Genomic DNA, 22,750 nt, shown 5'->3' on the forward strand with positions numbered 1-22,750 from the left:
AATTACGCAACAGCAGCCTGTTTTATGACCACTGCTGAGTGTCAGCCCCATTCCAGCCCTAAAGAGTTGAGCTATCTTTTCAAATGTTCAGACTCCTCTGGCTGCTTCCCAGTGCCTTTCCCAGGTGCTCGGCCTCACCTGCGTGCTCTTTCCTTGGTCCTCCTGTGCCTTAATGGGTCTCTGCCCCTTGAGCCATTAGTCCCTGTGAATAGTAACCAGGAAGCCACTGAAAAATTTAGGAATACCTTTTTTAGATATGTTTTAATAAGTGTTTAACCCCGTATCTTGAAACTATCCAGATCTGGAAGTAAGTGTTGTGTTCCCATGGGAACCTAAGGAAATACTCATTTTAACTTCTTTATTCTTATTAACATGCATGTCCCTGAGATAGCAGACTTCAGAACTGTGCTATATCCACAGGAAAAAGTAGTTTTTTTCCAGAACAAAATATCTCGTAATCCTGGATCTTGATTACTGACAGTCATGATATCTCAACATTAATGGCTATTTAGAGTGAGAGGAAAAGCGTGTACACAAAATTTCTGAGACCAGTAGAAGGCTTTGTACTGAGTGCCCAGCTGAGACAAACGGGAGTTAATAGGAATTTTATGCTACTTTGGCCAGAAAATATGCATGTCTCTGTGATTTACCATTTAAAATATATCCGTGACACAGACTGAAAGATTTATCTCATTTTAACGGGCATTGTTCATGGTGAAAGTCCCGGTAGAAGAGCGTGTGCTGCTTTTTGAGCTGAATATTGTCTTTCTTGAATTTGGCCTTGCGATCTTTAGTCCGTAGCAGTGTGCTACCGTAGGCTGGCCCCGAGTCTGCCTCCAGTGCTGGTGCTGCTCCAATGAGATTGACGAGGGCTTCGTAATTTCTCTCCTTCTAATGTCTCTGCCTGGCTGGCTCTCTTTCTTCCTTTTTCAAATGGTAGTTGTTCTGTGCACTTCATGATATATTTCTGCTGCCAGCGTGTTGAGCGCTTTTTAAATGTTTTTTTAAGCAAAATCAATAGGTTGGGGTTTTTTTTTTTTTTTGTATTAATCAAGTCTGAGCCATTAGCAAAATATTCTAGGAGTGCCTTCATCAATAACTAAGCATTTAGCACCTTACCGTGCAATTCTGGTTTTGATTTATATGTTTATTAGAAGAAAATAAAGTAAAACTTTGAATAACTCTACAATTTTTGGGATACCTTTAGGATTTTATTTTTTAGTGTAATAGATGGTGAAGTTGCTATTCTGGGCATGAATGGCTGTGAGACTTTAATGGCTTGGGTCATTCTGTTTGCTTGGCAGAGTCAAGGAATCAGTTGGCAACAGTATTCATTTTATTGAAAAGGCCTTAGAGAGACAAAGCGAGAGTGCACGTGTGTGTATGTGAGAGCGTGACTACAATATACAACCAGAGGGAAGTCGTAGAGACAGTGAATGGATTCCGCCAGCCTGGGCAAAATTACTGTCCCTATTAAAAAGCAGTCATTGTTTCTAATAGCCATGGGTTTAATTTGCTTCTGTGTGAGACCTGATTAAGTAAATGACCAATACTTAAGAGCATGTCAAACAAGCAGGTTTATCATCTGGATGCTTAAGTCTCCCCTCTGGGTGATGAGATGGCACGTCTTTTCTTATTGTCTCTCAGATCGACTGCTAAGGTAGTACAGGTCTTAAACAGGTAAAGCAACAAGTTGGTGATTGGGAGTGAATAGTTTCAGTGCTCAGGACAAAAAATGGAATATATTGCAAGAAAAAAAAGCGTATTGTTTTCCAATTCTGTTTTGGGGGAAGTTGGAGACGCTGCCATGGCTCAGAGAAGGTATTAGCATGGCTCCCTGAGAAAAGCCTGATGTTTTTGGTACGAATGTGAATGTCTTGGACTTTAATCCTCTTCCCTCCTCACCTCTAGCTCAAGGAAGTGGGGTTAAATCAAAGCGACAGCCTCTCCTCAGCTTTTCCATGTCACGTTGCTGTGTGTGTTGTGGATGCTGAAACAATCCTGCACTCAAACCCTGGGATGTAAAAGGGCTTGTGTGGCTTGGCCAGAAGTTAACAGGAACTGAGAATGAGTAGGATGAGAAATGAGGCAATGGAATTTGTAGTATAAACACAAAGCAGCCTTCATGTATTCATCTTAGGTCACAGCTCTGTGCCTGGCCTGTCCGCTTTGCATCCCATTAACTTATCTATTGTTTGAGACACTTCATCCTAAAACTCTCTCATCCTTACTTTCGAATTCCTTTGCAGGTACATGTGTGCCTTGGGATAGCGTGGAGCAAAAATGCTGTCTAGTTTCTGGGGGGACAGGAAAGCTGGTAACGAAGTGGAACTGAAAAGGATGAGGTGTGTCTGGTCCGTTTCTTCTCCTGACCCTTTCATAAGAAAAATGTAGTTCTGAATGCTTTAGTCCCATTTCTCTGGGACATAGGATTATTTTAGATATTTCAGAATTAAGTACTTCAAAGTCAAATCTGCAGCTGAGTGCATGCATTAAAAACAAAATACATCGTTTCACAGATGTCACGGTACTTTTAGTGGCTTCAGAACATAATTTTACAGCTTAAAAGGAGGGGGGTAGAAAAGGAATAGCAAGAGGTAAATGCGTATTTCAGTTGTTACGTTTTTGAAATAGATGAACTCATTTTAGGTAATCATGTAAGAAAATACATTAAGTATTCTAATGGAGAAAAGCTAAAGAGAAAGGACACAATTTTTACTACCTTTTCTGTTTCTTTCAGCAAATAAAACAATTAGCTTAAATACATCATTTCAAAGCTTAAGAAGCTTTTATGTGGAAAAGCAGGAGAGGTTGTTACTGTATGCTGATGTGAAAAAAGGCATGTATTTTCATTTCAGCAGTTGAAAAGATAGTCTTCTCTGCTGCCCTTCAAACGGCAGTGTTTTGTTTTGCTTATATTGAATTGCCGTAAATCCTTAACATAACTTACTCTTTTGTGGGTGGAACGTTCATATCATTAAATCATTTCCTGCAGCTGGCTTTCCTAGGGGTCAACAAAACTGTTTCAAGTTCTGCAGGTACACAGTACGCATTCCCAGTGTAAGTGGAACACTGTGTACAAAGAATAAATGTATTTAGAAAACAAGATTAATTCTCTGTAATCTTTGCTATGCAGATTGCTCTTTCAGTAAGATGTCATCCAGGCTGCATTAAACCTAGCTGCTGCTTTGCTGCGCTGCTTTGTATACAGTTTCTACTTACTTTACACTCTAATTTGACGAAGGGCACTGGCAGACTCTGTTGATTTCTTGTCCAGGTGATTAATTTCACCCAACTGCTGCTCATACACAGAGAGATTACTGGCTTTGACTTCTGTATTTACTAGTGATGATTTCCGAGTACCGTGCAGAGTACCCACCCCCAGCAGCACTGGCAGAAAGAAGTGGGTGTCCACCTCATCCATCCCATTCGTAGACTGGTATGGAAAGTGTCGATGGTGCAAATTTTGTGCAAGAAAACTAGAGTGGGTTAGGAGAAGACTGTCTTCTTGTGTTGCTCAGCTAAACTCTAGCAAAGATAGAGTGGGCAACAGGGAATAGCAGTGTTGTAGTACTCCTCCCTCTGAGCAAGAGGCGGTGGAAAATGTCAGTGAGGGGTACGGGTACACAGCTGACTTACAGCATGTGATATTTCTCGTGAACTCAGTGAGAGGACTCCTGCCCTGTTTTACTAAATTCTGTAAATTATTACTCATTGAATCAAGGCCTTATGTATTTAATTTTCACCTATCATGTTTTTTGTTGTTGTTTTCTCTTTATTTTAGTAATGCAAACCGATGGATTGAAAAACTGTATTTCTTTTTACAGGAGAAAAAAAAAAGAGTAAAATAAATATTAATGGTGTGGCACAACGGCACAACACTTACAGTTGTTCCATGTCTAATGAATATGTAACAGTTCTATTTTCTACTTAAAAACAAACACAAACGTTGTCAGAAGAGAATTAGTGTTATTTTTTAAAAACGTTTTTATCTAGGAAATGCATTTCTCTAGAGGGTGCTATTAAAGACTGTGCAGAATGGATAAACCTATTTGTTGAGTGTGGTGGTGATCTGTTTCTAGAGCTAGGAACGTGGAACTTTTATTGAATTGTATACCATTTCCCTGCACCAGTTTTATCTGTTCTCCTCTGCTGTATTGTAGGTGTTTATTACTGGAAAGAGCGTAGTCCTACAATCTGAGTTGGTGTTCAGCCATTCCTTTCTGTCAGTGGAAATACAGAGTACTCATCCCCACTCTGCCCCCCTGCATTAACGAATCCAAGCTGGTCCTTCAGAATTGTATAGAAACAGCCCAGAAATAAGCTATCGTGCCACAGAGAAGGTAGTATACGATTAGGATTTGAGGAGATGAAATTTATCTAGAGGCAGAGCGTGTCTTATGGCTGCAAAGAGAAAGAAAAGTTCAGCAGGATAGGCTTTCCCACGCATCTGCAATCTGATCCTCAACACACCCTCCAGACAGCTTTTCCAAGGAAGAGCACCTTTCAGAAGAGCATCCAGCTTTACAGGAGTAAAAGCTTTACTTTTACTTTACAGGAGTAAAGCTCCCACCATTTTTTTGTGTGTCAAAATAGTTGAGTAAACTTTCCACCTCTCCTTTGCTAAAGGAGCTCACTGATTCTGTTTCTCTTTTGCATTGCACGGCTTTTTTTCAGGCTTTTCAATCAGCTCTTGAAATTTCCAGTTTTCGGTGACTGATGTACACACCAGATGTGGTTGGGAGAGCTCCTCGACACTCCCTTTTGGTTTTCTTAGCTCATTTAGTGTGGAAAAAAACTAAGAGGGAATGCCTGGCAGCATCTCTTTTGTTACAGGCAGAGACTGTCTGCTGTGTAAGATAAACCTGGCAGGGGGAGAGGGCACTCCATGGCCGAATCTCTCCTGGTGTGTCTTTCCAATCGCCCTGTGTGCGTAAAGGACAACCTTCCTCTCATCACTTCTGGAGCATATGTATGCTTGTTTTTTCTTTAGAATTGGACAGCCTTCCCCAAGCCCTTCTGCTCCTTGGTACCTAAGAATCATTTATCTCTCACTGCAACAATCCAATGGTTTCATAACTGGCTATGAAGCAAAGTCCCAGTCTAGGGACATTGCTGACTGCGGGCCCAAAAATTGGCCAGGAGCAAGTAACTGTTGAGTGGCAGAAACAACTGGGAATTCTTGGTAAATCGAGAAAAATGGGTAGTGTCTGAAAAGAGTGGTGTAACACCAGGCTGGAAAAAAGTGTGCTTGGGCTTTCTGAGGTGTTTTTATAGCACTTAGCTTTGTTCTTTCTTAACAATGTTACAGCGCTCTCAGAAAAGTGGTTTTATTGGTATCAAGTCAAATCCAGTTGCAGGTTTTGGGAAGCTCAGTGGATACAACATTTGTTTATTTTCTGGCAAACTTCTATGTATTTATAAATCCTTAAATAAAATGCAGTAGATAGTTGAAATTCAAATTTACATGTTACCTTTTCCAGTGCACTTTCCGAGGATCTCGGCTCCAAGAGGAGTGAGTACCCTGTGGGTCCCCTGTGCCTCCTTTATATGGGGGGCAGAGTAATTGCTCAGGACGGCGTGGGCATTTTACGGAAGGGGGTGGCTGCGAAGAAAGAGAAATTTGCAGACTCCGTGTTGGTATGTTTAATCCTTCAGGGAGGAAAATTTTTTTCAGTGTTCATTTTGAAGTAAGGTCAGCCCAGTGACTTTTTAATTATATATCAGCCAAGCAACATGCTTCATCTTTCTTTCTGGGGATATATTTGATGCAGAGAGACCAGTGAGGAGCTGTTGTCAAGGGAAGAAAACACTTTGTGTTCCACAAAACTGATAAAATAGCGGATGTGTGTCCACCATGAATGAAATTTTAGGCTACATTCAGGTTTACATTTACCTGAACTCATTGACGTCAAGGAATAAGAAACTTTTTGATGTGTCAGCTTGTTTCATTTGCTATACAAGTGTCTAAAGGGTGGTTTGAAGGACAATGAGGCCAGACTCTTTTCAGTGGTTCCCAGTGACAGGACGAGGGGCAACTTCTTTACGGTTCGGGTGACAGAGCACTGGCACAGGCTGCCCAGGGAGGGGGTCGAGTCTCCTTCTCTGGAGATTTTCAAGACCCGCCTGGATGCAGTCCTGAGGAATGTGCTCTGGGCAATCCTGCTTTAGCAGGGGAGTTGGACTAGATGATCTCTAGAGGTCCCTTCCAACTCTGAAGATTCTGTGATTCTGTGATTTCCCAGAATATTTCCTCATTATGGGGGATTGCTTCGCGGTAATGATTATAATTTAACTCCATTGCTGTGTGCGTCACAATGTATGTAGAGAGAGACTCAGTTCTTGCCTCTAAAATGTGCGATCTGTACTGACGACAGCATGAGCACCTGACCTGACGAGCTGAATAGTAAGCTTCAACCAAACACAGCTGCTTTTTTTTTAATTATTATTATTTTGTTTAGTATGAAAAGCCTTAAAAAAAAAGTGAGTATCAAAGAATTATTTGAAAGGGGGGGGGGGAAATACTTGTATTTTGAAATTTTTGTTTTAAGAAATAAATCTGTGAGTGATCTCCCAGGGTTAGCAGGGAACTTCCCCAAAGCGTGGGTTAATGCCTATTTAGAGAGGAGGATTCTTGGCCATGCTGTTGAATATTCTGGTCATTTGGTTCAACGAACTATTGCTCTGTGGGCCTGGCTGCCAGTGAAGGGGTTGTTCCTAGCTGGGTCCTGTGAAGTCACAAATACTTAATTGGAATTCGGTGTTTCTGTCACGCTGAGTTGGTCGGTGTGTTGGCTGGTCTGTCGAGGTTACAGCCTGATGTATCAGAGCTCGAAAGCTGCCACGCAGCTGGCTGAATGCAGGCGATCAAAATTAACTCGGTGGGAAAGATGCATCTTACCGAAGAGCACAAGGTGTCCTAGGCATAGGGGTACGCAGAAACAAAAATGGGTGAAGAGAAGGAAAAATTTAGTTTTTGCTTGAAAAATCTGTTTTATTATACTTTACCTGGCTTTGGTTGATCAAGCTTGCATTGGTCTGTGCAGTGTATTGCAGGCTGAAGGCAGAATGAAAAGAAAATGCGCATTCACAGAGGTCAAAACTATGGTGGTTAATTGGAGAACCGTCAGTGTTGTAAGCGTGCACCACGTAAAGGCACTTTTGACTGTTACTTAATGCTCATCTGCCCGTCTTCTTGCACATCTGGAAGTTCTTCATCTTCCCTGGTACATATCACAAAGGGCGAGCCCTGGAAATGGAGATGTTATTATTATGCTTTAATTTTAGAAGCAAACGGTAGAGTCAAGACTGTTGACTTGTGGTCACAAGGGTGTCAAGCAGGGCTTTACGGCAACTATCGAGGCATTTAGTTCACTCAGAATGGGGTCTGGCGTGTGAATGTGAGACAGCATTAACGTGAAACATCAGTGCTCCTTCCCAGACTATGTACATGTCACGGCAGATGATAATTTTTACCTCTCCGTACGTTTCCCAGTTTACATAGAAAGCCAGGCATAATATGAGGAGAGGAAATAAACATCGTGTTTATGGATGTGAACTCTTAACAGCAACTGAGCTCAACAGTTCGCTTACTTGGGCCGAGATTAGATGTTTTCGGCACTGTGGCTCCTGTCACCAAACTGGAGTGCAACTTGCAGGATAATTCAGGAGTCATATACGTACGGTTATTGGAAATATAGACTGGTATCTTAGGGCAGGAAATGTGCTTTTTTGTATAAAACTATTTTCAAAATATTTTTAGGAGTAGTTTAGAGTTCAGTGTATATTAAAGCCTCCAGATCGTATGTGATAAAGCCAAATTTGCTCAGAACGCCACCCTTTTCAGAGCACACATGCTGCTGTGCTCCCCTCGTCCATTAGCTAATTGTAAAATATCTGCTTGTCTCTTCTTGCAGTTAGATCATTTTTAACCAGTTCAGCTCAAAATTGTACGTGTAGTGCCCAGACATTTTCCATTGACTCCACTGAATTACTACAGATTTCTATTGATGTGATGTAGAGCAGAAATCTGCCCCGGGGAACGTGGAACCCCAAAGGCATTCACTAAACCCCTTTTTTAAAAAAATAATAATAATAAAAAAGATATCAAAGTTGAATGTCCTTTGTCATTGTCTCCTATTTGCTTGTATCTAGTTATAAAGGAGGAATGCAAGAAAGCTATCCCATTAGTTGTTAGTTCAGAAGTAGTTCAAAACGAAAGCCCAGTGCCTCCAGGAATATCTTTCTCGCAGCAGTCTGATCTCTGCAGGTTACTGTTCGGAGTTATTTTAAATCAGCCTATCCTTAGGCTTTGCTGGCTGGAAGTACCTGTTATCTGCAATCCCGTTTAACTTGCAACTTTAAAATGTAATTGAGGATATTATTTCAAAGCACAGCGCTTTCTGAAGCTCCGTTTCTGAGAAGGATTCTGCACTTTTAACAAGTTGTCCTCTGATGCAGTGAGCACTGACCTCTGTCCTGGTTTTGGTAAAGATAAAGCTAAAATGGAATTTCTGGCATTCTTTAAATGTTTCAGCTAAATATCCTTTAATGTTTCTGTAGTCAAAAATGCAGATAAAATTTAAATTCTGCCTTTTATTATTTTCTTTAAAGAAGGAACTTGCTAACGAGCAAGTCATTCCATAAGCAATTCATTTTTCTCTGCCCTAATAAGGGAGTTCAGACGTAAAGGATGTTCTTTTATAATATGGTAAGACAACAGATTTTCCCTGGGAAAAAAATGAGTTCGGAGGTGTCTGGCCGATGAGGCGTGCAGGGTCCCAGCGCTACCGCCGGCTGCTGCCTGTCCTGACCCCACCTTACCCTTCTGTGGCTCTGCCCGCCCTTTACCCGCCTCTCCCGTCTGAAGTGATTTACGGCAAAATTACCTTCCCGACATGCACAATAAAGCCCCAGCTTCATTTGGGGTTTCTAGCTACACCATAACATAAATGGATTTTTTTTTTTTGCTTGTGGACTCACCGTGGTGGATCTGCTGGTGGACCTAAGAAGGAGCAGCTCTTGGGCCAGCAAAGCTTTAGGCTGAGCTTTTTGGGGTGTTTGCTGGGTGAACTGGAAGGTGGGCTGGATGGCGGGTTGTGCTGGCGCGGTGCCTTAGCTCCCTCGCTGGGGCGGTGGGACGTGCCGTGCTGGGGTGGCAGGTGACTGCTGCGGGGAGCAGCTGGGGTGAAGTGCCCTCAGCTCTGCAGGAACTGGGGGAGAGTCTCCAGCCGGCCGCGAACCCGGCGCCTGCAGTCTTGGCTCTGGAATGTGTTCCGGCACGGCGCTCAATTGTTACCGTGCCTAATAGGCACTGAGAAACGGCCCCTTTACGCTGCTCTGGTTGTCGGTAGTCTAAGGGAAAGTTTACAATCGGCTTGTGATGAGCAGGTAGGGAATTTTGCTGAGCAGTGAGGAAGAATAGTGTGGGACTGTGTTATTTGAAAGAAAGGTCTCTTGTACCTGCACATACCAGCTCTGCAGTGACACCATTGCAGCATGGGCTACCTTAGCAGAAGTGAAAGGCAGGAGAAGCTCAAAGCTTGGAGTTCCTGGGGTGTCGGGCTCCTAGGATGGGAAGACACTGAGCAGTTCCCAGCTCTGAAGAGGAATGGGGAAGAGCTCCGTGACCCAGCCCTCACTACCCCGTCAGCCTGGCTGCTGGGCCACATCCCTGCCCTCACCTGCGTTGCACAATCTGGAAGATGACACTTATGACCCATAGGAGCTGTGATGCCCTGGAGTATCAGGCTCGGTAGTAAGAAAAGGTTGAAGAACTCTGGAGATGTGCAGGTGATGAAGGGTAAACTTCAGAGCTGTCCCATCAGCAGCTGCAGCTTTCACCCAGCAGAGCACCGAGCAGAAACTCCATGGCTGGAAACTTGTGCTTTGATCTCTAACACCCTCATGGGTGGTTTCTGGAGGGGTCTGACCTGGACTCCCTCAGGATCTTCTCCCTACCACAGGCAGAGATTTAAGGCCAGTAACAAGTTCATGGGTTATCCTAGGGGAAAAGCCAAAGTTCCCCCTAGGGTCACTGCCAGCTTGCAGGACGGTGTCTTCTGTTCGGAAGATTAAATTTACGCCCTACAGATGACCCCTGCAAGCAGAGTTCAAAGGTCAGCCTAGCTTAGATCTCTCTCAGTTCAGGTCCTTACCTGGGCCGGGTGCCCAGGGCTGGCGGCTGTCGCAGGGCCACACGTGGGTTTTGGCCAGCGCAGGAGGAAAGAGAGAGAAGTCCAATAGTGTCTGAATCACAGAATGTAAAACTTGGGCTGTTTGTCTGCCCGTGAGCGTGATTCTGATTTCGAAGCCATGGCAGTCATATCGCGTAAAGTTGGGGTGATGAGATGAGATTTTCTCGATGAGATAAATTGTTTGGGTTTCATTTTATGTAATGCTGGAATGCCGCTAGGCTGAGGGGTTTTGTGCCTCTTCATAGACACTCAGAAAGTGGCGATGCCGACCGGTCAATTGTACCTGACAGTACCGTTACAGAAAAATCTCTTCTTTTCTGTCAGTAACTCCTATACATGGCCTAGTTTCCTGCCGGCAGCTGCGCAGCACGACACCAGCAGCGCAATTCAAGTCTAAATTTATGAATGTCTGTCAAACAAAGCACGAGTTGCACTCTTATGCACTGCTTGTTCTTAAACACGCTAAAGCAGTTAGAAAATAAAGGAGCGGGTGGAAAGAAGGCAGGGTAATGTAATAATAATAGGGGAAAGCACATTTTCCCTTCTAGTCGTCTAAGAAAGAAATGTGTTAAAAGATTCTGAAAGAGTGCTGAAAGCTTGCTGCTGTGCTACATGGCTCGGAAATTTTAGAGGGGGAATGTTTGTCTGTGAAGACATTGCCTGCTTCTCTGTCAGAAGAGCGGGTGTGAGCTCAGCTACAGCAGCAAAACGGAATTGTCTCTGTGCTCCTTCCGTGTTGGGAATCACAGTTGAAACCATCGATAACCCGGCATGCAATGGCAGTGAGGGGCTTCAAGTGGCCAAGGACAAAAAAACCTTCTGAATCCTTTTGAAATTCCCGAACATTAACTATCACAGTCCTTCTGTTACCTGTTCCCGTTCAGGAATTATAGTTAACCTGTTTCGGCAATAACTATTTTTGACCCTTTCTACAGATAATTCTGCCCCCCCCCCGAGCACATCTCCTCGTGGGCTGTGCTGTGGCAGTGTCATGTCCCTACTGCAGCGCTTACTCCTTACAGCACTTTCCGTGGTCTGTAGCTCTCTGCTTCTGCCCTTCACTCTGCTCTACTCTTTCTATACACAATATTTTTTTTTTCTTTTTTTTTTTCTTCTTCTTTTTTTTCTTTTTTTCTGTCTTTGCTCGGCACTATGTTTTGCCTCTGCTGTTCGTTGTTGTTGCTGCTGCAGTAAGGGCCCCAAAAGCTGGATTTCCCCTTTCCTGTATCTCTTTGGATTGCCTGTTCTTCTTTTCACCTTAATGAGCACTACACTCCATAGTTTTTCCTGCATGATGCAGGGTAACTGACTGGGATTCTCCCGCCTTTTCTTAAATTATACTGCCCTTCGCTGTATTACTGTTATTATTTACTGCTTTCTCTTTCTCCTTATCGTTGGCTCTGAAAAGAAAAACAGGGCTTCACTTGTGACAGGCATTGCACAGACAGAGATAAAGGCTCTATGTCAAAGAAGCTGGAACTGGACGGATGAAGGATGGGAGGAAAAGTGGGGCCCAGAGCGGTGGGGTGGCACTGGATGGTGGCATCGAGGAAATTTCCTGGCACCGAGGAAATTTTCTGACACCTCATCTGGCACCTTTTAACACTGTATGGTGATACAGAGCCCTCCAGCCCCTGAGGAGTTAAAGTAAAAGTAATAATATGTGTTGAGGAGGAAAATATATTCTTAGAAGTGTCTTCCAATATGCAGCCATGTACCTGGGAAAATGGGAGACTGAAGACAAGGCAATATTTGCTCTTCAAAGTGATTCCCCCCACCCACCCCAGCTATCCGTTCTCCACTCTGTCTCACTGTTACCTGTCACCACTATATCAGTGAGTGCCCAATGTGGTCCGGGATCCCAAAGTGCCAGATACTGGATACACTGAGACCAAAAACGCAGTCCCTGCCCCAAAGAGCTCCCAGGGCTGTGCCACTGCTGGGCAATAGCCAGGGGTATGAGAGCGGGATAAGCCTTCAGGGTGAACAGGAGTGGGAAAAGCTCACAGCGGTAAGGTCACAGAAAGGGACTGCGGGGCTTGGATGGGCACGGGAGCACTGTTTCTTCAAAGTATTACTTACAAAATAATTTGCAAGATCTGCATGTGGCCTGGCAGTCTATAAGAACAAACGGAAGGAGGGCAACCACCTCACAACCACAAATACCCACCAGGAAGGCGGTGGTGGGCACTGGGAAGAGGAGAGGAACTTGTGGGAAGGGGTTGTGAGTGGGAAACGCTGAACTCTGTTCAGTCAGAAGGGATTGCTACGTATCTGTGATGTGCTATTGGGCTGTGACTTCGCTTGAATAAGGGAGACAGATTTGCCTCTCTAGTTTAGACCTGAGTCATCAACAGAAATGGCTGACGAATTTGTGGGTTTTGCAGACATAAGATTGCCCAGAGATAAAGCATCGAGGGACACAGGGGACCAATAAGACATCTCTTGGTGACCCGCTTCACTGTACCTCCCTTCCAGACTTGGAGAGGGGGATTAGCACCCTCCAAAAAATGTAGTGAAGGAGCGATTAAAGATTAAAGGAATACTATTTCGACCTTTCTCCTTGTTTGTTTGTTTGTTTTTTAAATTTCTTTGTTAATTTGTTTTCAGTTCTTCCTTGCCAGCTCACTACTTCTTTCATGGGTTCCTGTTGCCCTCTAACTGCTCTTGCTTCTAGCTCTTCCCTTCCCTTGTGCCTCTTACCTGCTCTCTCTCCAGCATCTGCATCTTTCCAGTCTCACTTTTCCTTTGAATCACTTTCCAAGAGTTTTATCTGTGCCTTTTCCCTACTTGCAGACTGGGGAAGGTGGGGGGAGCATTCTTTAAGCGAAAGGAATGTCTGTGGGCATGTGCCTTAACTCTCTGAAAAGCAGAGGAAGTTGAATTGTCATTTGTGAGGTTCCTTAGCACAACTGATGCAAAGCAGTTTGCCGTGTAAGGGTGTTAGAGAGAGCTGTAGTCTTAAATTTTGAGTTAGAGAAGTCAGCAGCGGTTACCAGGGAAACTTCTAAAATTACACTGGCAATGTCTCCGCTCAAATACTATATCAGATCTTTGGGAAGTGGCATCAAGTGAACAGGCATAGATTGGGAAAGTGGCACTGTGTGAGACTCAGGGATGCTTTACATACAAGTTAAATAAAAATTCCTAAAGCTTCAGGGCGATGCAGAGTCTCTAGCTCTGCAATCCAAACGCAGGGAAATGGCATGAATGAAGTAAAAAGCATTGGCTCGGTTAAAGTTTCATACAGACAATAGATTTACAGGATTATATTTGTTAACCTCCACTTTGGGTTTTGTTTGTCAATACTAAGAAAAGCAAGGTGGTTTCTAACAGGTAATTCACAAAGATTGTAACTTGTTACTAGAAACTAACGGGAGAAGATACCCTCCACTCTGCCACCCCTGAACCTCCCAAACAAAGTAAGAGTACAGACATGTATTTGTGCATATTTAAATGCATGCTAATCAGAAAGAAAATTTAGGATTAAAGCCAATGTCAGAAAGCTGTAAAAGGGAGAGTTCCAATTGCACTTGAACAGGCTCTTTACCTGAATGCTGTAATACCTTCTCTGCCTGAGGTCTGAGCCACGCGCTACTGCAGATTGGGGTAATATTTTAATCACTACGTATTTTCCCTATCCTGGTTGTCTTTCTTGGCTCTCCATTGTTGTCAGAGGATGGTCAAGAGTAATTTATTGGGCTTGACAGTCTTGGGTCTGACCTGACACAGCCAGGCTTATATAGGGACCAACATCTGTCCTTCCTGGAGCTGTCAGCCCGCTGCTCCCTGGAAGGACCGGCCTGTCGCCCTCTGCTTGTGTTCCTACCGACCTCGTGGGAACTCATCCATGGTGCGACTTGAGGTACAAATAATATTTCCCACATATTCCACGTCCAAGTTGCTGATGTTTTACTATTGTCTTCACTCATACACGTCCCTGCTTTAAAATATGAGCTATACTAAGGAGAAAGGTGTCTATTTCACATTATTAACTAGAATAGATTTTTGTGTATATAAGACAACAAATATATTGTCTGGCCAGGTAAGCCGCGTGGATTTATTATCTGATAACAAATGTTGTTGGGTCAGCCTCTTGAGTCAATGACATTTGTGGAAAGTACAGTTACACTTTAATACAAGTTAAAAATATGTCTTCTTGCACGGTGCTGGCTGCAGCATGTTGATGCATTAATGGGCTAACTTCTACTGCTTTCGTTTGAGTGCTCTAAGAACACAGTCAAAACATATGAGGAATGTACACAGGAATATGCTACATATGCATCTAGTGACAGACAATTGGCCAACCTCAAAATTTGGGAATATGCTGCTGTGAGGAGCTGACTGCTATTCTGCATTCAAACCGTAAAGAGTATGTGTAATTAATCACCGTATGATTAATCAAAAGCTCATCATGCTCTGGATGTTGCGCATGAAACAGTGCCTTAAGTAGCAAATTCCTTTGGGGATGTAAGGCAGTTGTTCTGGCTGCTGCAATGTGAAGAGCAGCGGTGCTGCTGGGAAGGGGCGGACGGTGCTCCGGCTTACGGTGCTGCTGGAGGAGTGGGAGTCGATGGCATTTTGCTGAACGCGGATGCCCTGATACAGGAGAGTGACTTCTCTTTTAAAACTTAGTGAGCTTTGAAGATAATATCCATTCAAAATTGCCAATAAAATATCGAGCTCTATTTTAATTTCACCTGCACAAAATTTTGTTTCTTTAGGTTTTAGTATGACAGGAATGGCTGGCAGAGAGTGCTCATGCAAGTCTAGTCCTGCGGCACTGGCAGGAGGAAGGCTCCGAAGGCGGATGGTGAGGTACGGTGAAAGCAGCTTGTAGCCGTAGGAGCAACTTCAGGAGCATGTGGTGACCTCCTGATACCATTTCTTTGTGCTTCCTATTGTTTCACCAGCCATATTTTTTTAAATTTTTTTTTAATTCTTGATGTGAGAAGCTGATGTCCTGAAAACTTCAGCATTTTGAGTCATGTAAGTGCTGAAGGGGTTTTACTGTTGTCTTTTTTTTCTTTTTTTTTTTTTTTTTTTCCCGTAGCATAGAAGTACTAATGACACAGCAGCTCCCTTCCTGAGCAGCAGAGCTGACACACAGATCAGCAATTCTGAGAAGCTGTGGGAACATTTAATGAGGTGTACAGCAGGTAGTCGTTCAGCTGAACCCACCGCAGCCTGCCACGCTGGCAGCTCGTGGGACGGGGGCAGGTCATGGAGCCCGCGTTGGCTACCCAGTCGCTCGCAGTGGGTTGCTGGTTGGGAGCGGGCAGAGCTGCCCAGCAGTGCCTGACCTGACTCCACACTTTCTTCACCCACCATTGCTCACGGTGTCTCCTTGCTTAGGCGTGGGGTAAAGGCAATGAAAATGAAATAGTCCTATTCCTCCAAGAATTGCACTTTAGAGAGAGAAGTGGACAACGTTTTTCCCCAGAAAACCCTGCAGGAGATGTAGAGGTGTTCAGCATCACGTGTGGGGTTTTTTCTCACTATTAAACTATGTTTTAGGCATAGGTATTTGCAGCACTCTGGCATAGACAACAAACACACAATGCTATTTTATGAAAACTTGGAACTCTAAATTTAAATCCTACTTTTGTTCCTTAATCTTCACAGAGATGTGGAGAAAGGCTGAGAAAATGTGGGTGAGTCTATTATAAGATATTCCTGTTTCTTTAGGGTAATGTTTAATGATCAGTCAGTGACTGAGTTTACATACATTAAATATTTATTTTTCTTCTGTAGAGGTGAATGGGGAAATGTGCTCACATTCCTGCCAGATCACTAATTGGGTAACTGCAGATGCTTAGGGTATTTCTGAAGCAGCAGTTTTATCTGTGGTACTTGTCTCATTAAAGATTTTACTGTTTGTATTCCAGAAGTCGTGAATCCTCCAGCTGGGGCCGGGCTTTTGATCAATTGTCATTTTGTACGCTCGGAACGTAACTTTATAACCTCTGAGTAATAAAAATTGTCAGTTTGCTTATTAATTTTTTTTTTTTTTTACATTTTTACAGCACAAATTTCTGTTCATTTTGGGTGTTTGCAAAATCAAGATTTTGTTGAAATCAGTGGGTTTCTGCTAGTTGATCTGGCTGCAGAAACAAGACTATAACACTATCTGTAGGATGCGTGTGATTTCTTACCGTCTCTCTATTTCGTTAATTTCTGTGCTCAGATTTCTGGTGGGAGTATCTTCTCAGACCTCTTGTCGCTGTACTCAAACTAGGACCATCCTTCTGGCAGGTGCAAAGTAGCTTTGGCTTTTCTTCAGGGGAACAAAGCTCAGGTGGTGACTGGCAGCCACGGGAATGGATCCTTTCGACCTCCTGTTATTGAGCAGTCTGACGCCGGCACCAGTCTCCACTCCCATCTCATCCGTCCCTGGGATATTTCTGGGGGTGCCTCATCTGTGCTGGGTTGGATTCTGCCCCACACAGTCCCTTCCACCACTAAGGGCAACAGGATCGGCTTTTATGGTGTTGCCCAGCATTTGTTAGGGAAGGTAGAGCAAAGCTACACCAGCTGATCCCACTAAAGTTGCATTTAAGGTCATCCCATGTCTTGTCTGGGCTTTTTTTCCCCTCATAGGACAAGGATTCCTTTCCAAGCTGCTTCCTTACACCTGCCCTACCCCCAGCCGTGATGCTGGCAGCTTCACGTGTTTTGCTGTCCTCTGCTTTCCACACTCTCTTCTTTATTTTTTTTTCTGGGGATAGCCCTCCTCAGGAGCTCTCTTTACCAGAGCTGAGCTGTAACATCACTTCAGCCCAGCAGAAAGGAGCTGAGTTTGCATAAGGTGTGCAGAGAAGGATCCTCCTGCCCAGGAAGGTCCGCGCTCAGCATATGAATCACACATTTCTTCTTCTCAGGAGAGCTATTTTATCTACTGTTTATTTTAAGTTCTGCCCCAGCTTCATTTTAGGAGCCTAAGAAATACCTTAACTCTTTCATTTCTTCAGCTTTCAGGTGGAAAATAATATTCAAACAGTATACGGGTGCTAAATCTCCCACTTGTTTGCAAAAAGCCCTGACATACTGAAATACTGAACTCTTCGGAGAAGAATATTTATTTATACTGTGCATTATTCTGGTAATGTCAACCTTAAGAGTTCACCATTTGCCGCTCTGAATGTTATTGCATAGCCTAAATACCACTTTAAAAATAAAGCTAATGTTGAGTCTTTAAAAGAATTTTCCCTAATGGAATTTTAAATATAGAGAAATGAACATATGACATGCTAAGTCTTTTTTTTTTTTTATGTTAAGGCTTGGTTAATCTTAATTGTTTGATTAGTTATGACTAGTTCTTTTTCTTGGCACATTAATGATATTTATATATGGAGCACCCTAAGGACACTTCGTAGCCAAAATATTTGAAGTCACAAAGGGTCAAAGCTGCCATTCTAAAAGCTTCGTTTAGAGTTATACTAACGACATCCATAGTTAGTAATTTCTAAGGTCACATCGTGGCAGGTTTATGTATCTCTTTTGTAGCCCATGAGCAGTCTATTTAATGACTGCTGCTTTTGTATGGAAGAAAAAATAGGATTCGGGACACATTCCTTCGCACTTCCATCTCTAAAAATATATATACTATCAAAGTGAAAACTTCCTTAAGGTAATGACAACTGAAATAATTAAAAATATTCCTGCAAGAGGTCAGCTGTCAGACTGACAGTCCGCTTTCCCATACTGCTTTCTCCTTAACCTGCCCATCCCCCTGCTGCTTTCTTGATTTATCTGCCTTGAAGCTTTTAACTCATATGAAGCTCTCTCCTGCCTGTAAGGTTTTTTTTATATATATATATATATATATTTTTAATGAAACAAAGGTTATTTGTAGGGTGTTTTTTGCTGCAGCTCAAGAATTGTTGTTTATCTGAAGCAATGAAGCACTCCACATTTACGGTGGTAGCCTTAAAAGCAAGATTTTTTTTGTTTATAACTACATCCTCTTAGATATACAGAAGTGTCTGTCCATCTACTTTTGTTTTTATTTATGAAATATAAGAGCACAGGAGGCTCAGACATTGAACTAAACCAAATAATTTGTTGTCACTTTGATTAGTTTGTTAGAACATTTTTATTGTGGTAAGATACATATAGAGGAAATCCAACCTCGGTGTGTTCTGTTTCAGCATAAGCTACTGAATCAATAGTTTCTATAAATAGTTTTAAAGCTAAAGTACACATTCACGGATCTTCTGTCATTTGCCAGTGGATTTCGATGCCTAAATTATGAAATGAGGGTCACTGACAGTGCTTTTTTTGAGTAGAGCGACTGATCTCAGTGAAGGTACAGGAAAGTTGTGAGCTGTTTCTGCACAGGGTTCTTTTTTTCGGTCTTCAAATATTAAATAAATTGTCTGAGATTGAGTAGGCAATTTATTTTGATAGAATCAGGTGAGTTTATGCTGATTTATGTATCTAAGTGTAACGTTAACTTTGTGTCCACGGAGCTGACAAATTTCTCATTATTTTACACACATAGATGGAAAGACGGAGATATATACTCGTGAAAATGAACCGCTAATAGATTTATTTTATGTCACATACTAAAACCTTATCAAGGAAACACTGGGAGTCCCTTAACAAAACATTTAAGGGCAGAGTTGAAAACTGCTGTCTGCTCTGCCATGGTGTCCTGACGCCAACAAGGCCAGATTTACAGTAGCTAACACAATAACACGCTGCAATTCGGCGCAAGGTGCAATGTTAACCTTTTAAACTGTTTGAACAATCGAGAGAAACACTCACTTCAATGGACTTGGTTTTAACTTTTGAATACACTTTTTTTTTTTAGAATTTAAATCCCTTATTTGAGAAAGCACGTGGGTATGACGCCCACTTTCAGCACACACTGCAGAAGCTGTTTGAGAAGGCAGTGGAGTTAACCCAAAATGCAGGTTGTCGTGTGCTTACAAAATCTGGGCAGTAAGTGATGTTTCCGCTCCTGCAGCAGCATTGCTGTGGTAGCTCATTCTTTTAAGGGTACCACAAAAAAAAAAAAAAAAAAAAAAAAAAAAGCCAGTGGAATGTATTCAATAGGTGGAAATCTATTTAAGATTTTAGACCAATGGAAACAGAAATGGATGAGATGAGCTTGCCAGTTCTCTTCCCTTTATCGGCTTGCCTATCCCCCGCCTCTAAAATTTCATGTTGAGGAAAAAGCGAAAGCTGAAGAGCCCCACTACGGTTTATAGTTGAGAAATGTGCACTCAGACAAGTGTTCACAGGAAGCTCCGACAGTTTTGCCTGCCGTTAAGTAGGTTGTTTCTATGCGGAAGGCTGGAAACCTGCGAGCAGAACATGACCCTATGTCTTCAGTAAGGTAGTTGTAGTTATTAGCTAATACCTGCAAACTAAGCCGTAATGATTCTGCTCTGCAAAGTGAAAGTGAAAGTATGCTATAAAAATCTCTGGATTCTGCTACTCGTGGGAAACCTAACATTCAGCCTAGTCCCACCATCGAAACACCTGTATCCTAAAGCAGGTACTTGTCCCAAATACAATAGCTTGCTTTCTTTTTTTTCCCATGGAAATATTCACCGTTTAAGATGCATGCCGTTTTTGGAAAAAAAGTGTTTTATTCTGCATGACTTTTGGAAAAGGTATTATTTACAGTAAATTAAATCCTATTTGTCTTCCTTTTTTTTTTTTATTTTCATGCTTGGTCAAGGCACATTAACGCTCCTGTACCGTTGCTTAACGGTTTTTTCTGTTTCTAAAGAGGTCAGAAAGAAGTATGTTCCCTTCTGCTCAATTTTTAGAACTTAATTTTGTATCCCCTGTGTATTATCTCAAATGATGGCATACACTTTTTATTCTGTTTTTGGCTTGTGCTCTTCCTGAGAGCAATGTTCTGTACTGCACATTGCTCTGTAATCTTCTTAAGTCATCATTTCATTTGCACTGTAAATAGAAATCCATTTGTGTAATTAATGATTTTGTTATTACAGGAACTTTTTTTTTCTTTAATTTAATTTCTGTTATGCATAGATGTCAAACATGCTATCTTTAGCCTAGAACTATCCCACATAATGTGTTTTGGGCTCTGCTTCTTATTGAAGACAAAGTTGAGGATTTCAGGTAAGAAGCTACGTTTTCGACCTCATACTTACGAGAAAGACTCCTTTGAAAGTGGAAATCAAACAGCTGAGCAGCAGTGTTTGCCCAAGCCAATGTCTCTGAGGGAGTATGAGCTTCAAGGTCCCTTTGCACATATTTAGGAATTAATCCCCAAATCTAATGTATGGACCAGCAATCTGTCAACTCTCTTACAGGTGTAAGGATGCGTAAGATGCAAAGCTCACAAATGAAGGGAAGGAGTGCAGAGGGAATCAAACTGTCTCCTGGAAGAAAAAAAGATATGGGAGAGACTACAGAAAAGCAAAAGGTAATAATAGCAGTGATCCCAAAAAGGAGCAAATTTTTTGCAGAATTGAATTATGCTGCTGAATGCGAGAACACAACAGTGGAAAACTCCCATCCTCAGTACGTGGTGATAATTAGAGAGTATCTCGAAGAGTGGTCTATATTTGAATTTCACTCTTTGTGTTAAGCTTTTCCTGACAAGAGAGCACTTTCTGCTGCTGGCAAATGAGCCTGCAGCATCCTCAGTTCTTATGGCACGTGGACTTTCACCAAATGTGGAATCTGGCTCTTTGGTAGGATAGCCCAGAGAGGCTATTTAATAAGAGGAAATATGCACAGTCTATCCCCAAGCTTTTTTCTTCCTTAACCATAGCTAAAGCAATCTAGAATAGCTCTAAATTGAGGTAGGAAAAGATAAAAGTAATTCGAACTTTAAAACTGTTCATTGATGGTTCCAGCAAGATGGGAAAACTCTCCTTATTCCCTTTTAAAAAGGAAAGTGGTCTCAGGAAGTACAATTTTTAATTCTCTGCCAGCTGTAAGGAAAATATCTGTGATTTTCTCTTGGATCAGTCACATAACTGATTGAAATGCATGCTTTTTTCAGTACATTGATATTTAATTTCTTTAGAGTTCCCATGTCTGAATTTGATATTTTGTATTAAAAAGGAATTACCTCAAACCCTTCATTATAATGAAAAACCAGAAACCAGGAGATGTCAGACACTGAGGTAACCATACTCTTTTATGACCCTGTCTTGCCCTTTACAAAAGCCAGCTTAAGTTGGTTAGAACTGCCTGTGATTGCTCATCTTTTCTAGTCATTACTTCCTGCATACACATAGCAGAAGAAAAGTCTTGTGCCAAAGAAGATTAATGAAAATCTACATTACACTTCATTCAAAGCATCTGCCTGCTTTGGAAGTCATGCACTGGCACACATACTAATTAGAGCAGAACAAAATGTGCCTTTTTTTTTTTTTTTTCTTTTGGGGAGGAAATTGAAAACCAAGAAGCTATTTTCTCCCTAATTTTTTTAAATGGTCACACCAGCTGTGCACAGTAAATTTCTCATATGCAATGTGCATTTTGTAACCGAGACTGCTGCAGGGGTTAAATTAATAATTCCGCTTTCTCAGAAAAAGCACAATATAACAATCATCCTTGAAAAGGGAGAAATCTACTTTTCTACAAATGAAAAAGTCAAAATGATCACTAAAAATATAACTGCACTCTGAAAGAACCCACTGATGCCACTGCCCATAGTGCTGTGTACTCGCTGCTGACTAAGGGGTGAGACAGATGGTATATTATGACTAATTTTTACAGTGGGAATAAAACAAAGGTAATAATATGCCTATTAACAGAGAGGAACTGTTGAGGAATTTCCTGAAATGGTGGAATGAAATGCGCAGTAATACGTGCTCATTCTGAACTGATGTCCCTGCCTCACGGCTGGGAGGGGAGGGATGGGGAGGAAGGCAACTGAATGGATGAGAAAGCAAAGTTGTTTAGTTTAGAAGTGAACCAGGACAAGTGTTGCACTGGGACAAACCCTCCTTGTCCCTTTGCAAGCCTGCTGGTTGCATGTTCTTCTCAGGGTAAAGCCAGCACACGGACCCCATATGTGTTCCTGGGCACGACCTTGCCTCGGCAGTGGGAAATCCCTTTGCTATGGGGACCAGGACCCAGGAGGTGCAGGTGAGCTGTCGCGAGGGAGCGTTGTGGTCACCAAGGGGAAGTCAGCAGAGTTCTTCTGAATTTAGAAGATCACCCAGTTGTCCTGTCAGGTATGAATGGCTACGAGTCATCAAGGAAATGATTGCGCATGGCAGAGAAGAAAGGGCTGATTCTAGGCAGTCAGTTCAACATCTGGGAGAAGATTTCTGGAAAAAAAAAAAAAAAATTACCACCAAATGTATGTATAAAAAAACCCAAACCCAAGTAGCATAATTGGACTCCCAGGTACCCACTTCCAGGAGATGGATGCGCTTGAAAGAAAGAAAACTTTGCAGAGCTCTTCATCTAGCTTGCTACATGGCAGAATAACATCCTTCAGTCTGTCAATTTTTTTGCCATCAAAAGGCTATGAAATTCAAAGAAATGTGTTCTTTATACATTATTCAGTGCAGCTTTCGAGTCGCATACTTTGTAAATAGTGTTTTTAG

At 42.3% G+C, this 22,750-nt stretch overlaps 1 protein-coding gene across 1 annotated transcript in view; it reads left to right on the forward strand.

Moving 5' to 3' along the window:
- The first annotated feature begins 1,807 nt into the window (after positions 1-1,807).
- The window catches only part of ATRNL1 (attractin-like 1), a 580,396-nt gene continuing 559,453 nt past the window's right edge, over positions 1,808-22,750 (forward strand). Inside the window, exons 1-2 of the mRNA XM_009881641.1 lie at positions 1,808-1,821; positions 5,484-5,640. Coding sequence (XP_009879943.1) covers positions 1,808-1,821; positions 5,484-5,640 — 171 coding nt within the window. The remainder of the gene's footprint in view (positions 1,822-5,483; positions 5,641-22,750) is intronic.

This window comes from Charadrius vociferus, unplaced genomic scaffold, assembly GCF_000708025.1.
Source record: "Charadrius vociferus isolate BGI_N301 unplaced genomic scaffold, ASM70802v2 scaffold282, whole genome shotgun sequence".
Classification (NCBI taxonomy): domain Eukaryota; kingdom Metazoa; phylum Chordata; class Aves; order Charadriiformes; family Charadriidae; genus Charadrius; species Charadrius vociferus.